This window comes from Rhinoraja longicauda, chromosome 9 (genome assembly GCF_053455715.1).
Source record: "Rhinoraja longicauda isolate Sanriku21f chromosome 9, sRhiLon1.1, whole genome shotgun sequence".
Taxonomy (NCBI): domain Eukaryota; kingdom Metazoa; phylum Chordata; class Chondrichthyes; order Rajiformes; family Arhynchobatidae; genus Rhinoraja; species Rhinoraja longicauda.
Genome location: NC_135961.1, coordinates 18,606,429 through 18,619,747, shown reverse-complemented (window position 1 = coordinate 18,619,747; position 13,319 = coordinate 18,606,429). Strand labels below are relative to the sequence as shown.

Below are 13,319 nucleotides of genomic sequence, written 5' to 3'. Positions count from 1 at the left end.
CATTCATTGTGATCATGTGCTGATCATCCACAATCAATAACCCGTGCCTGCCTTCTCCCCATATCCCTTGATTCCACTAGCCCCTAGAGCTCTATCTAACTCTCTTAAATCCATCCAGTGATTTGGTTCTCTGTGCCAGAGAATTCAACAAATTCACAACTCTCTGGGTGAAAAAGTTCCTTCTCACCTCAGTTTTAAATGTCCTCCTCTTTATTCTAAGACTGTGGCCCCTGGTTCTGGACTCGCCCAACATTGGTAACATTTTTCCTGTATCTAGCTACCCCAGTCCTATTATAATTTTATATGTCTCTATAAGATGTGTCTAACTGTAATTTTCTTTTTAGGTAAAAAGTGAACATTGTTATTCAAACATTCAGAAGACTGGTAGTGTGTGTAACAATCGATTGATGTTGGATTTGTGGATTCTGGCTCAATTGAAATTCAGAGATTTCCTGTGATTCACTATGATTCTTAATTTTAACGTTCATCAAGAATAGCAAGGGACATGGATTGATGATGAGTAGAAATTATCTGATCAGGCATGATCTAATGGAATCTCCAAAATCCAGACACATTTTTTCTTGTTTCCTCAACAAAACTTGACCAACTGTATATTTCTGAGAAAATAAATCGATTAAATTCTATCAGAAGGTAAACAGCAGATATGGACGCTCCAACATTAATAGGAAGCATCACAATGTGAGAAAATAGTGTAGTCTATTTCCCTGCTCCTCTTTTCAGTATGACAGATCTTTCAGTTCAGCTGAGCATTCTTATACTAATCCCATATCTGTTCATTCTAATATTCAAAAATCTATTGATCTCTCTATTTCTCTTGAATATATTAACAATTCAACCTACCCACCCTGCATCTACCCTATCGAGCGCCATGTGAATTTCAATGCAATCACCCCCCTCTCATCTAAACTGCAGAAGATACAGGCTCAGTTTACTTAATGTCCCCTTAAATGACAAGGCCCCCACCCCCAAAATCCATTTGCACTCATTTTATCAAATGTATATCCTTCCTGAAAACAAATCTGTATAAAATATTTCAGGATAGACACAAAATGCTGGAGTAACTCAGCGGAACTAAAGACTGAAGAAGGGTCTCTACCCAAAACATCACCCATTCCTTCTATCCAGAGATGCTGCCTGTCCCGCTGAGGCGGCATTTTGCCTCTTTCTTCAGTGTAAACCAGGATCTGCAGTTCCTTCCAACATAAAATATTTCAGGTGTAATCTCTTTGGGGGTTTATACAATCTCAGTATCTTTGATCTTGTATCACTCTCCCTTGTATTAAAGGTCAACATGCAAGCTGCTTTTTTAATTGCTTGATGCACATTGACTAATGGCACCCCAGTCATTCTGAATACCAAAACCGTACACTTTCTTGATTGAGGTTGTAGGGAGAGGAGGAGAAGGGGGGTGGCAATACTCTTTTCTGAGACAGATATTGAAATTGAAAGATGTTTGCGAAATTGTACAGTCAACTCGCAATCTGTAGGACAGACTTTCTACTTGTTGGGGAAGATTGTTTATGCCACAGCCAAGGAGCAGTAAGGAAGGAAACATAATCAGTCAGCAGGACTTGGGAGATGAAATATTTTGATCTTTGGAGAAGAATAGAGGTAATGGTTTATTTGAAGAGACCATGGTTGAGGGTTGGGGCAATTGGGCAATTAAGGATTGGAGTAGAGGTGAGATATTATAGTAGAAGAGGAGATGAGAGAAAGCACGGGACAGAGATAATGGAGAATGATGGATAGTTGAGAATGAGGTGGAATTTGTGGCATGGAAAAAATATATTGACACGAGGTTTGGTGGTTGTTTGCAATTCAGATTAATAGCTTCCAGTGTGCAAACTGGTTATCTGCCCTCTTGTGAATATATTGGCTCCCCATCCATGACCTACATGATTGGTTGTCCAACTTGTCTTGACAACAGGAAGCCATTTGGTTGTCTGCCCCAAGACCATCTTACATTATCATCAAAGGTAGACACAAAATGCTGGAGTAACTCAGAGACCAAGGCAGCATCTCTGGAGAGAAGGAATGGGTGATGTTTCGGGTCGAGACCGTTCTTCAGACCAAAGTTCTTTCCTTTACATTACAATCAGTTTGCTTCGGACTGTGGGTGGATTGGAAATGTTACTTTTCATCCAATTTGTGCTTATCCAGTCCTGGAGATTAGAAGGAACATGTTCTCCTTTCAACTTTTTCTCCACTATGAAGCTATTCACCTTTCTAACAAAATATTAACTTTGTGTTGGAGTTGAACTTCCTCATGGAAGACAATTCATGACAAGATAATATATATAACACCGGATGAATTTTCTCTCCAATGAACTATGTGAGCATTATTAAAAAATGCAACTTGCTCCCAAACAATATAAATTTTGTCAAGTGAATTAAAATATATATATAGAACAGTGAATAGTCTTAATGTAAGTTTTTTCTATATCTATTGTTTTATGGAATGCATTTCAGGAACATTTTTATCATCCATAACCAACAATTCTTATAGTACAAGATCTGTGAAAATAATACCTTGATATGTAAGACAACTAAGAAATTATGTGAGAAAAAACTATCTGGTGAGATATAATAGCATACCATAGATGTTATTAAATATTAAATTCATTCTTTATAGTAAATTCAATTAAGCCTTAAGCATAATTATATTTTAAATGTTAAAATATTGTGAAATAATACATTTTCTAATTTAACTTTTCTTAGCAAAACCAATAATCCATTATAAAATGAATTCTGAAAATGCTGAACTTCACCCTGGATTTTTTAGTAAACATCAATACTTTGCTGAAAGTTCCCTTGTAAATATGCAATGTGCAAATCTTAAAGGGTATCCATATGATTTACTCTATCACTCTGTGAAACTCTTGTAACTGCAGTCTGCCTAAACGTAGGTTACGGATGTTGTTTTGATGTTCTTGAAGCTCAGGTTCAACCCAGAATCTTCAGATGTTTCCTCTACAATCTATTGTGAATAGAGAACAACAATAAACCAGATAAACTGTACAGACATTGAAAGCACATAAATGCCAAGGTCTGCATCTGCCAAAAGTTAAGGCACTGATTAGAATATCCGTTGGTATAAAGCAATTTACAGATCAAAATTGAAGTTGGATCAAATATACATTGAAGTGAATGAACTCCAAACTACATTCTTTCACAGCACCGTTAACTTTCAACCTAATGATTTTAATAAAGGCTTTATCTGATGATGATTTCTCTGAAGGAAATTGTCTTTTGAGCTTCACAAAAATTGTTTTTATTTGGTTTTGAATACTGTTGATTTGTTAATTAATGTTTGATGTCTTCAATAACTGAGATATGTTCATTAGAAAACTGTGAACTCAACCCATTAAGATAAAGACCACCATTTTTGGACAAAGTAGGCAATGTATCCTTTCCATCAGTTAGATTGACAGACAATGTTCTCTTGCTTGGAGTTAATTCTTGCATTTGTTGTCCCCCCAGCTCCGAGGACAGTTTTCTTTTGGTGGATGCAGCTCTTTGAAACTTGTCATAAATGTCCACACTCAATCTTCTGCGTGTCTCCTTTAAATCTGCAGTGACAGTGGCTGTCCATTCAGCAGCATGAGCTCTCATCTCTCCAACCTAGAATCAAAGTAAACATATATTGCCTTAACAAAGTTTCTTTTCTACTCACAAAGAGTCTATAAATTCAATTTTGCGCAAATTCAAAATGGGGCCTGCACCTATTTGACTCAATGTTGTTAGTTGAAGGAATTGAGTGCTTATGGGGTGGTAAACATTCTCCTCCCACACTGCACTTAATTACAAGCTCTTTCAAGAATCCTTTGCAATAGTTGAAACATTCCTGCAAATACTTAGATGGAGAAGGTCCAATTAATCTAACCAAGGCTGGAAATTATGGCATATCTTGTGGGACATTGTTGCACCAACAGTGAGATATGTACAGACCAGAAATTCTGCTAAACATTCATGGGGAAAGATCGTCATTGGAGTCATAGTCACACAGTGTGGAAACAGGTCCATCACAACTTGCCCACAATGACCAACATGTCCCATCTGCACTAGTCCCACTGGCCTGCATTTGGCCCACATCACTCTAAACCTATCCTATCCATGCACCTGTCCAAATGTTTCCTAAACGTTGCAATACTACCTGCCTCAACTACCTCCTCCTGCAGCTTGTTCCATATACCCACCACCCTCTGTGTGAAAATTCAATAGAGTAATTCCATTACAGAATAGCCTTAAATAATCCACTTACACAAGCTTACATCACCTACTTCTACAGCCTTACATTACCTATTCCTACAGCCTTAGCAGCACCACTGGGGTGCAGCGGTAGAGTTCCTGCCTTACAGCACCAGAGACCCAAATTTAATTCTGACTGCAGATGCTGCCTGTTAGGAGTGATCTCTAAAGTCTCCCAAGGACAGGTGAAGGAAAAATACTGTTCAAATCTCTGGAGAACATGATAAGGCAGGAACAACACTATATAAACAGGCTCTCCTGACTAGTTGCTCTCTTCCACTCCTCCATTATATTTCCACCCTTTTGGCTGGGGTCACGTCTGCAGACCAACAGGTTCATGATCAAGAAAGCAAGAAATCTCCAGAGACATTGAAGCTCCTAGGGTGACTCAAGTGAGCTCCGCAGAGGAGGGCTTGCTCCGAGTATTCAGACATGATTATCAGTGTGTGACCTGCACTGTACATTAGTAGATAGACACAAGATGCTGGAATAAATCAGCGGGTCAGGCAGTATCTCTGGAGAAAAGGAATAGGTGATGTTTCGGGTCGAGACCCTTCTTCAGACTGAGACTTGGGGAGAGGGAAAATAGAGATATAAAAAGGTGCAAAGAACAGACGAATGAAAAGTATGAACATGACATATTAAAACCAGCAAAGATGATCAATTGTTGGCTGTAAAAGGTGATACCGAGTAGATATAAAAGTGAAACTAAGCAGGAAGACAGGGAAACTAGTGGGACAACAAGGTTGTGGCAGGGAAGGAGAGAGAGGGAATGCAAGGGTATCTTGAAGTTAAACAAATCACATTGATGCCACTGGATTGTAAACTGCCCATGCGAAATATGAGGTGCTCATGAGTGCCATACAGAGACTGTCACCACTTTACTGTGCTTACACAGAACCACAAAGATTGAATCCCAGCCACATTTCATTCTCAATTATACACCACAGTTCAATCCCAGAACACTATTTTAAAAATCTGCAATTCCATTATAGTTATACCTGAAAGTGGAGATCAAAACAAATATTTCCATAAAAGAATTACTGAAGTATGAAGAACTTTGAGCACAGTTATTAAGGCTGAGAAATAAAATGTCTGAAAAAATCCAAATTAATATGATAAAACTATTATGAAATGGGAAATTGAAGGTTTTACTCCAGGCATAAGGGGTGGGAGTGAATGGGGACAAGGGGCTTGATTCTGCAAAGTGATTTTAATGATTTGACATGCAAATGCACTGAAGAACTGACCGAGGAATTCAGTTTAATTACAAAAATATCTTAACAGACTGATGCAAAATGTTAAAGAGCATCTAATGAAGATTTATGCTGCAATCTAATTTATTCATTGTATGCCATTTCACAATATATGAGCAAAATTTTTGTCATCAATATTTTGAACCATACGTTATAATTCCATTGTTTTGTTTCTGCCCAGAAACTCCGATAATTAATTCAAATTTATCACTATGCAATACAAGATGAATACTAATATTTTGCATAACATTTAAATAATTGGCGCTCCACTGACACTGAAGAGAAGTAGATTAACTGTCTTGTTCTTATTCCTCCTTAGCAACTGATAGGCAAATCAACAATATCCTATAACTTGATGTAATATGGACACACAGAAATAGTTTGTGAAAGAATAAGAAGTGGACAACCTATCATGATAAAATGAAAGGCGAAGATGACAAAATGCCCTAGGCAATTATTGCACCACTTAGCAGAGAGAGATGCCAGATTGATTGAAGACCACTTTTAAATGTCATGTTATGTTTTGTATGACAAACACCAAAAATAGTAACAGAAATACACTGTACTTGAGGAATAAATGCAATTAAAATTAAAATGACTGCTCTTGTCAGAAATCATGTGGGAATTTGTGGAAATGCTGATGTTACTTTAAAGTCAAGTGACATTTAAAGTCAAGATGCCATTTATAAACATGAAAAAATTAAAGAATAGGCATTAGGTCAAGTGTGAAATCCATTAGCTCATTTAAGATCCTGGCTTCGATTTCCCTGGTGCACTGGTTAATGAGACGATCAGGGTTCTGAAATGGCCATTGGCCAAGAAATTAAGGATAGCATTTGATCTCCACCAACTTTCAGGAGGAAATATATAGGAGAAACCAGGAATGCCATGAAATTCACTGTTAAGCTACAGATGGGGATCCTAAAGAAATGTTCCTTAATACTGTACAGTCAGAGTGGAGGGGTGCAGCAATTGGGGGGGGGGGGGGGGGAAGTGAAAATGGTAATTGATGATGGAGTGGCGAGAAAAGGATGTTGGGCAGGCTATGCTGAGGATGAAACGATTCTTGAGGCACCGCTGAAGCACACTTGCTCCTCCCAGGCCCTGTGGTATTCTGAAGTAAGTATTTACCCCATGGAACCTCTCTGTGTGTCTTGAGATTCCAGACATGAAGGAAACCCTCCCACAAATTGGAGACACAAGAATCTGCAGATGCTGGAATCTTGAGCAAAACAAAAATTGCTGGAAGAACTCAGCGAGTCAGATAACATTTGTGGGGGGAATGGACAGGTGACATTTCAGATTGGGACCCTTCTTCAGACTTGGCGTCTGTGTTTTCTTTCAAACAAATGCCAGTTTTCTAGATGCACTGACAGAGGTGAATTTAAGCAGTCAGTATCTCCACAGTGGGATACATGGAGATTTCCAATACTAACTCCATAAAAAATGAACTTCAAGGTATGTTCTGCATGTTTCACTTTTCAACACCTTCTTTTTTCCCTATTCTCTTCACAGCTTGTTGGGAAATAATATCAAAGTTAATGATTCCTCTAAAACATAATGAAGAAAGTCATATGGCATTCTATAAAGCAAAGGTTCATGTCAACCAATACCAAAAGTAACAAAACAGGGTAGGGGGGGGGGGTGGACAGGAAAGAGAGGGGTTATGGGGTATTACTTAATATTGGAGAATTCAATAATCATACCGTTGGATTGTAAGTTACCCAAGCGGAATATGAGGTGGAATCAAGGAACTGCTGATGCTCATTTACAAAAACAGACAGAGTGCTGGAGTAACTCAGAGGGTCAGGCAGCATCTCTGATGAATATGGATAGGTGACGCTTTGGGCCAGGATAGTTCTTTAGACTGATTGTGGTGAGGGGAGAAAGAAAGCTGGAAGAGAGGAGGGGCAGGACAAAGTGATAGGTGGATACAGGTGAGGGTGGGGTTCAGATCCAATGTCCCACTCATCTGGATCCACCTATCACTTGCCAGACATCCAGCTTCCTAACCCCCCCCATCACCACCACCACAATTAGTCTGAGGAAGGGTCCCAATCCAAAAAGTCACCTATTGGAATATGAGCTGCTGTTCCTCCAGTTTGCATGTGGCCTCACTCTGGCAATGGAGGAGGCCAAGGACAGAATGGTCAGTATGGGAATGGGAAGAGGTGTTAAAATGGTTAGCAACTGAGAGATCCAATAGGTCTTGGCAGAACAGAGCACATAGGTTTGGTGAAATGGTTGTCTAGTCTACACTTGGTCTCACCGATATAAAGGAGGCCGAACAAGTAGCACCAAATGCACCAGGTGAGGTTTCAACGGTGCATTTGAATCTCTGTTATTGCTTTTTTATTAAAGGAAAAGAATATATATCTTAGTGCCACAGCCATCCTTTGAAAGTTTACTTCCTAGTCTGAATTGTACTTTTCAAACCCCACATTAACATAAGCAGCTATTTTACTGCAATACTACTCTGTTGTAACAGCTCAATTTCAGAGGAAATATGACACTGACCCACTTTGGACAGAATTAGAGGCCTTGAGGAGCACTATTGAAAGAGCACAATTATCCCTTTAATTATTGACAATGTCTGGCTCTCTTTCACGGTTGCCATATGTGAATCATGCCTTGTGCAATTAAACTATGATTTTCATCCATAATTAGGCGGGCGTGGACCCGTTGGGTGCAAACCTCTCCTGCGGGCCCGGCAGCCCCCGTTGGGTGCAAACCTCTCCTGCAGGCCCGGCAGCCCTCCATCCAAACGTCCACTGTGGGCTCGGCAACCCTCCCCCAACTGACGACCCGTAGACCCGTTGCCGGCCGGGGAGTGTCCCCCGGGGCCGGGGGCAGGCGAGGGGGAGAGGAAAGGGGAGAGGGAGCCAGTCACCCTGGCCCCGGGCGGCCATCGCGGTGTCCAGAGCGACCCGTGGACCCGTTGGGTGCAAACCTCCCCTGCAGCGGCAGCTCGACGGTGACGGCCGTTGCTTTGATCAGGAAGGAGACCCGGCGGACAACCAGTGCGCTTTGAGCGAACGCGCGGATCCGGCGGCCATCTTGCATAAGTATCAACGGACCCCAACTGCGCAGGCGCGGACCCGTTGGGTTCCCATTGTGACGTCGAACATGGAGGTATTACTGCGCAGGCATGGCTGACAGGCACGGCAAGTGGAAAAGGGATTTATTAAAGTTTATAAAGTGATTTTTAAAGTTTAAAAAGTGATTTATAAAGTTTAAAAAGTGAAAAACTTAAAAACTATAACAACCATTTGAACCGCAGGCCAATGGTGAGTAAGGTGGGCCTAAAATTGATGCACTATTGTGTACAATTTTGGCTGTATTTCGGGAACAAATATATCCACAAACCCACAAATATACAAGATGTGGGTTTTAGTAATATACAGATACAACATAGCATTTTTTTTTTAAATCATTATTTGGAGGCATCTTAATGCTGTATGTAGAAACTTAGAAACAGGAAATAGGTGCAGAAGTAGGCCATTCGGCCCTTCGAGCCAGCACTGCCATTGAATATGATCATGGCTGATCATCCAGAATCAGCACCCTGTTCCTGCTTTATCCCCATATCCCTTGATGCCGTTAGCCCTAACAGCTATATCTACCTCTCTCTTGAATACATCCAGTGAATTTGCCTCCACTGTCTTCTGTGGGAGAGAATTACACAGATTCACAACTCTCTGGCTGAAAAAGATTTTTCTCATTTCAGTCCCAAATGGCCAACCCTTTATTCTGAAACTGTGACCCCTGGTTCTGGACTCCTCCAACATCAGGAACAATTTTCCTGCAACCTATGTCACCTATCCATATTCTCCAGAGATACTGCCTGACCCACTGAGTTACTGTAGTACTTTGTGCCTACATTTGTGCTGCATTGATTATGATTGTATGAATCTGTTTAGAAACAAATGACTATCGTACTAACCGACCTATGCTAAAAATTGAAGTTTACGACTGAACATTCAAAAAGTCGACTGGGCTTATATTCACTGGAATTTAGAAGGGTGAGAGGAGATCTCACTGAAACATATAAAATTCTTAAAAGGATTGGACAGACTAGATGCAGGAAAAATGTTCCCGATGTTGGGGGAGTCCAGAACCAGGGGTCACAGTTTAAGAATAAAGGGTAGGCCATTTAGGACTGAGATGAGAAAAAACATTTTCACCCAGAGAGTTGTGAATCTGTGGAATTCTTTTTAGATGATCTGCCATGAAGTTGCTCAATACATCTCACAATGTAAAAGGTGCCAAATCAATGAATCTTCAGATGCACACTTACCTCAGAAATGTACTCTGGCATTTATAAAAATAAAGCTTTAAAAAGTCTAGACTTTACATCTCAAGGGCATTAAACAATAAAATTAAACTTTAATTCAGCAATTAAGCCATGAACAAGTTCTTCCTCTGTAATTCTTTCATTTTTTCCGAATCGTGACATAACACTTATTTCACAAGCTAAGGATAGCAGTCTAAATTTTGTTTATAATTTATTCATTAAATTCACTAAGCTAATCTTAAACATTAAGCAAGAATTTCCATTCTGCAGTTATATTATTACAAAAATAATATGTTACATTTCCCTCAATCTAGGGAACATTAAGACATTTTGATTCCAGCAACCAATAGAAAAGCAAGTCAATAAAAACTCTCATCTTAATAGCCAAATAATAGTAATATATATGTTAAATATTTAATTCCTTCTTTTCACCACTCAGAAAGTAAAAGACTTTCCTTCTACATCTGACAGATATATTAGTAGGTTAATTGACTACTGTAATGTGAGAGTCATGAGTCACGAGAATCAAAAGGGGTACGGATGGGCATCTAAAAGACAATAAGTTGCAGGCGCAAGAAAACAAAAGACAGGGAATAGAACAGGTGGCATTATTCTGTTAGGAGCTTGCATGCATCTGTTGGAGCGAATGGTCACCGATGTTGGACAAGCTGCTCAATGTCCCGTAACCTCAAATTCCAACTAAGCACTGCACAGGGTTCAGTGTAATAGAAACACAAAGTGAAATTATCCAACAAAGTTCTGATGAGCAGCTGCTTAAGTCAATAATAAGCAAATCAAAGGACTGTTCCGAGAATAGTGAGAATCAATTCATAGGTGTTCGAAACACTTGCAGCATGGGGTTTTCATGAGATACAATTAAAAGATCAAGGCTGTATTTCTAATGAAACATTGAATTGCAAACACGCTACAAGGTGGGAATAACCTCTATGAACCAAATAATCTACAATGTTATCTCTGCTCCACATGAGCATGCGTCGATTCTAATTATTTCTTCTCACCAATACTGTTATACTTTATTTCCTTTGCACTGTGCCCCAAACTGCTTCAAATACTGCACACAGCAGAAAATTCCACATGATAACAATTTTTCTGTGTGCATTAAAAGAAGCACTTCCATATTGTTTGAATTTCTTAGTGTTCAGCTTTTGTGTATCTGGACTCAGCCACAGAAGAAACAAAACCGATGACACACAACCCTATACAGTTCCCTCTTTCTAACATGCTCGTGCTATAAATGGATTAGTTTAATAAGAAGAACTTAAAATTAATAAGATGTCTTTTGCAATTTCCATCTGAATGAAGTGAACACGATTTAGGTAACTCCCACCACATATTTCAACAAAGGAAAGATAGAAATATTTGTATGTTTTGTTATTGCTGCTGCAGGGGATTTTTAAAAACTTAAAAGTCATAAGTGACAAGATAATTGAATGGATTTGTATAAAATAATATTGCTTTCAAATCAGCATTATGTGATTCTATTGAAATTGAAGTTTTTACTTCTGCCTTAATAATGATATGGCATTAGAAGTATAGGGTAGAGCATTTCAAATAACCCACCTCTTCCTGTGTCTTTTTTGATATGACATGAAGCCAATCTCCAATCATACTTAGCACTGCGGCAAAGTAGGCAAGTCCTACCAGGATCCAGAACCACACGGCAGGTTTGTACCAGTCGAGGTATTCTTTATCTGGACTCTCTCCTAAACATTATTAAAAGAATCAACGTCATTCAAGTTCAAATAGAACTGTAGCCTACAAATGTTATTCAGAATGCAACAAAACAACAGAAAAGAGAACATTGGCTCAAAAATACTTTTGCAAATGAGAGTCTAACTATAGGGGTCCTTTTATGCAGGCTGGGTGAGTGATAGCTGCAATAACACTTCAATTGTTGGTCTGAGGATAATTGCAGCATTGTATTGACCTCAAAGGTTTATAGTAATGGTTGTTAAGAGCACTGAGACGTATATATTTAACCAGCGCAAATTCAATGCCTAGTCCAAGACCTAACATGATGCTAATTGGCACTAAATTAATTGGCTTTCTCAGAGAGGCCTTTAAAAATATCACATTGCTAATATTTATTCTGCTTTTCACGGTACCCCAATTGATTATGGATTGGGGATGGAAAGAGTTTTCAACTTCACAAGATTAAAAGAAAATATAATACCATGTTATGTAAAACTGTAAATAAAGGGAATATTCACAGGATTTTTATTAAGGATTTTAACAATATCTGAAAGAAGTAATTGTGCAACTTGAGAGCCAAGGGGTGTGATGGGATTTATTTTGTGTAGTTGGGGGCAAGCAACAGCACTGAGGATGCATGTTAATTAAAGATGTATGCTGAGAATTGGCAGCGAGTTCACCTACATTTATTGAGGGAAGCAACTGAAAATGTAAACGCCAGACCAACACTATCTTTCTAATCAGGCAGATGACTGAATATCTAATTATAAAAATAGATGGTGCAGGTCCTGAAGAGAACAGAGGAGTATAAAATACCTCAGCTCAGATAGCCCAAGAATAGAGAAAAAGGGTAAGTGGCTGAGGATAGCACAGAGGAAGAACTGAACAAGACCACACCTTGGTTTGGATGGGTGTGCACATCTATCTTTAATATTATGGGCAAACACGCGGATGCACTTATAGACGCTATCCGGAGGGCCGCTGCAGCAGAGGGCGGAGCCTCATGGGACGTAGAGCCTCGCGGGTCGGAGCCTCGGGACATGGAGTCTCATGGGTCGACGAAGTCCGTGGCCAACTGCCCCTGGGTCTACTGAACCCCTGGTTGGAGCCTGATCCGGCACCACAGAGGCGTCTGGAGAGGACCCAGCAGCGGTAGTGGAGAGGTCGGTGGGGCAATGACGGCGCCGACCGAGGAACAAGGACAGACCACGTGGGAGTGAGGATGCCACTGCCGAGGGAAGGAACAAAGGAGGACCCGGCGTGGGGAGACCACCATGAAGGAGGGGGAGGAGGGGAAGAACAAAGGGGGACCCAGTTACTTTGTAACTTTGTATGCGCCCTTTATGGGCGACTATTTGCATACCTTGGCTATGCAAGTAAAGAATTTCACTGTGACTTCTCACATGTGACAATAAAGTATTCATTCATTCATTCATTCATGTTATATATTTTATTTACAGAACATATGGAGAGTCTAGTAAGATGATATTGAGAGAACCTTAAAATAGTGATAAGATAAATTTAAAAGCAATTAAGAAAGATTAAAAAGCTATGTTACATGATGATTGAATGGGTATGTATAAAATACTCATGGCTGTTTTTAAATCTAGATTTAAAACCAACACAGATGATAATAATAATAATAATACATTTTATTTATATAGCGCTTTTCATATACTCAAAGACGCTTTACAGAGATTTTGAGAACATAGGGAAATTAATAAATAGATAAATAAGTAAATAAATAAATGAACAGAGAAAGGAGACAGTAGGTGAGGTGACCTTCA

General features: G+C 39.5%; 1 protein-coding gene across 1 annotated transcript in view; it reads right to left on the bottom strand.

Moving 5' to 3' along the window:
• Positions 1-2,824: 2,824 nt before the first annotated feature.
• kcnk2a (potassium channel, subfamily K, member 2a) overlaps positions 2,825-13,319 on the bottom strand; it is a 90,868-nt gene continuing 80,373 nt past the window's right edge. The window contains exons 6-7 of the mRNA XM_078405802.1: positions 11,401-11,543; positions 2,825-3,642 (exon numbers count right to left, since the gene is read on the bottom strand). Of these exons, the coding sequence (XP_078261928.1) occupies positions 3,325-3,642; positions 11,401-11,543 (461 nt within the window). The 3' untranslated portion in view covers positions 2,825-3,324. The remainder of the gene's footprint in view (positions 3,643-11,400; positions 11,544-13,319) is intronic.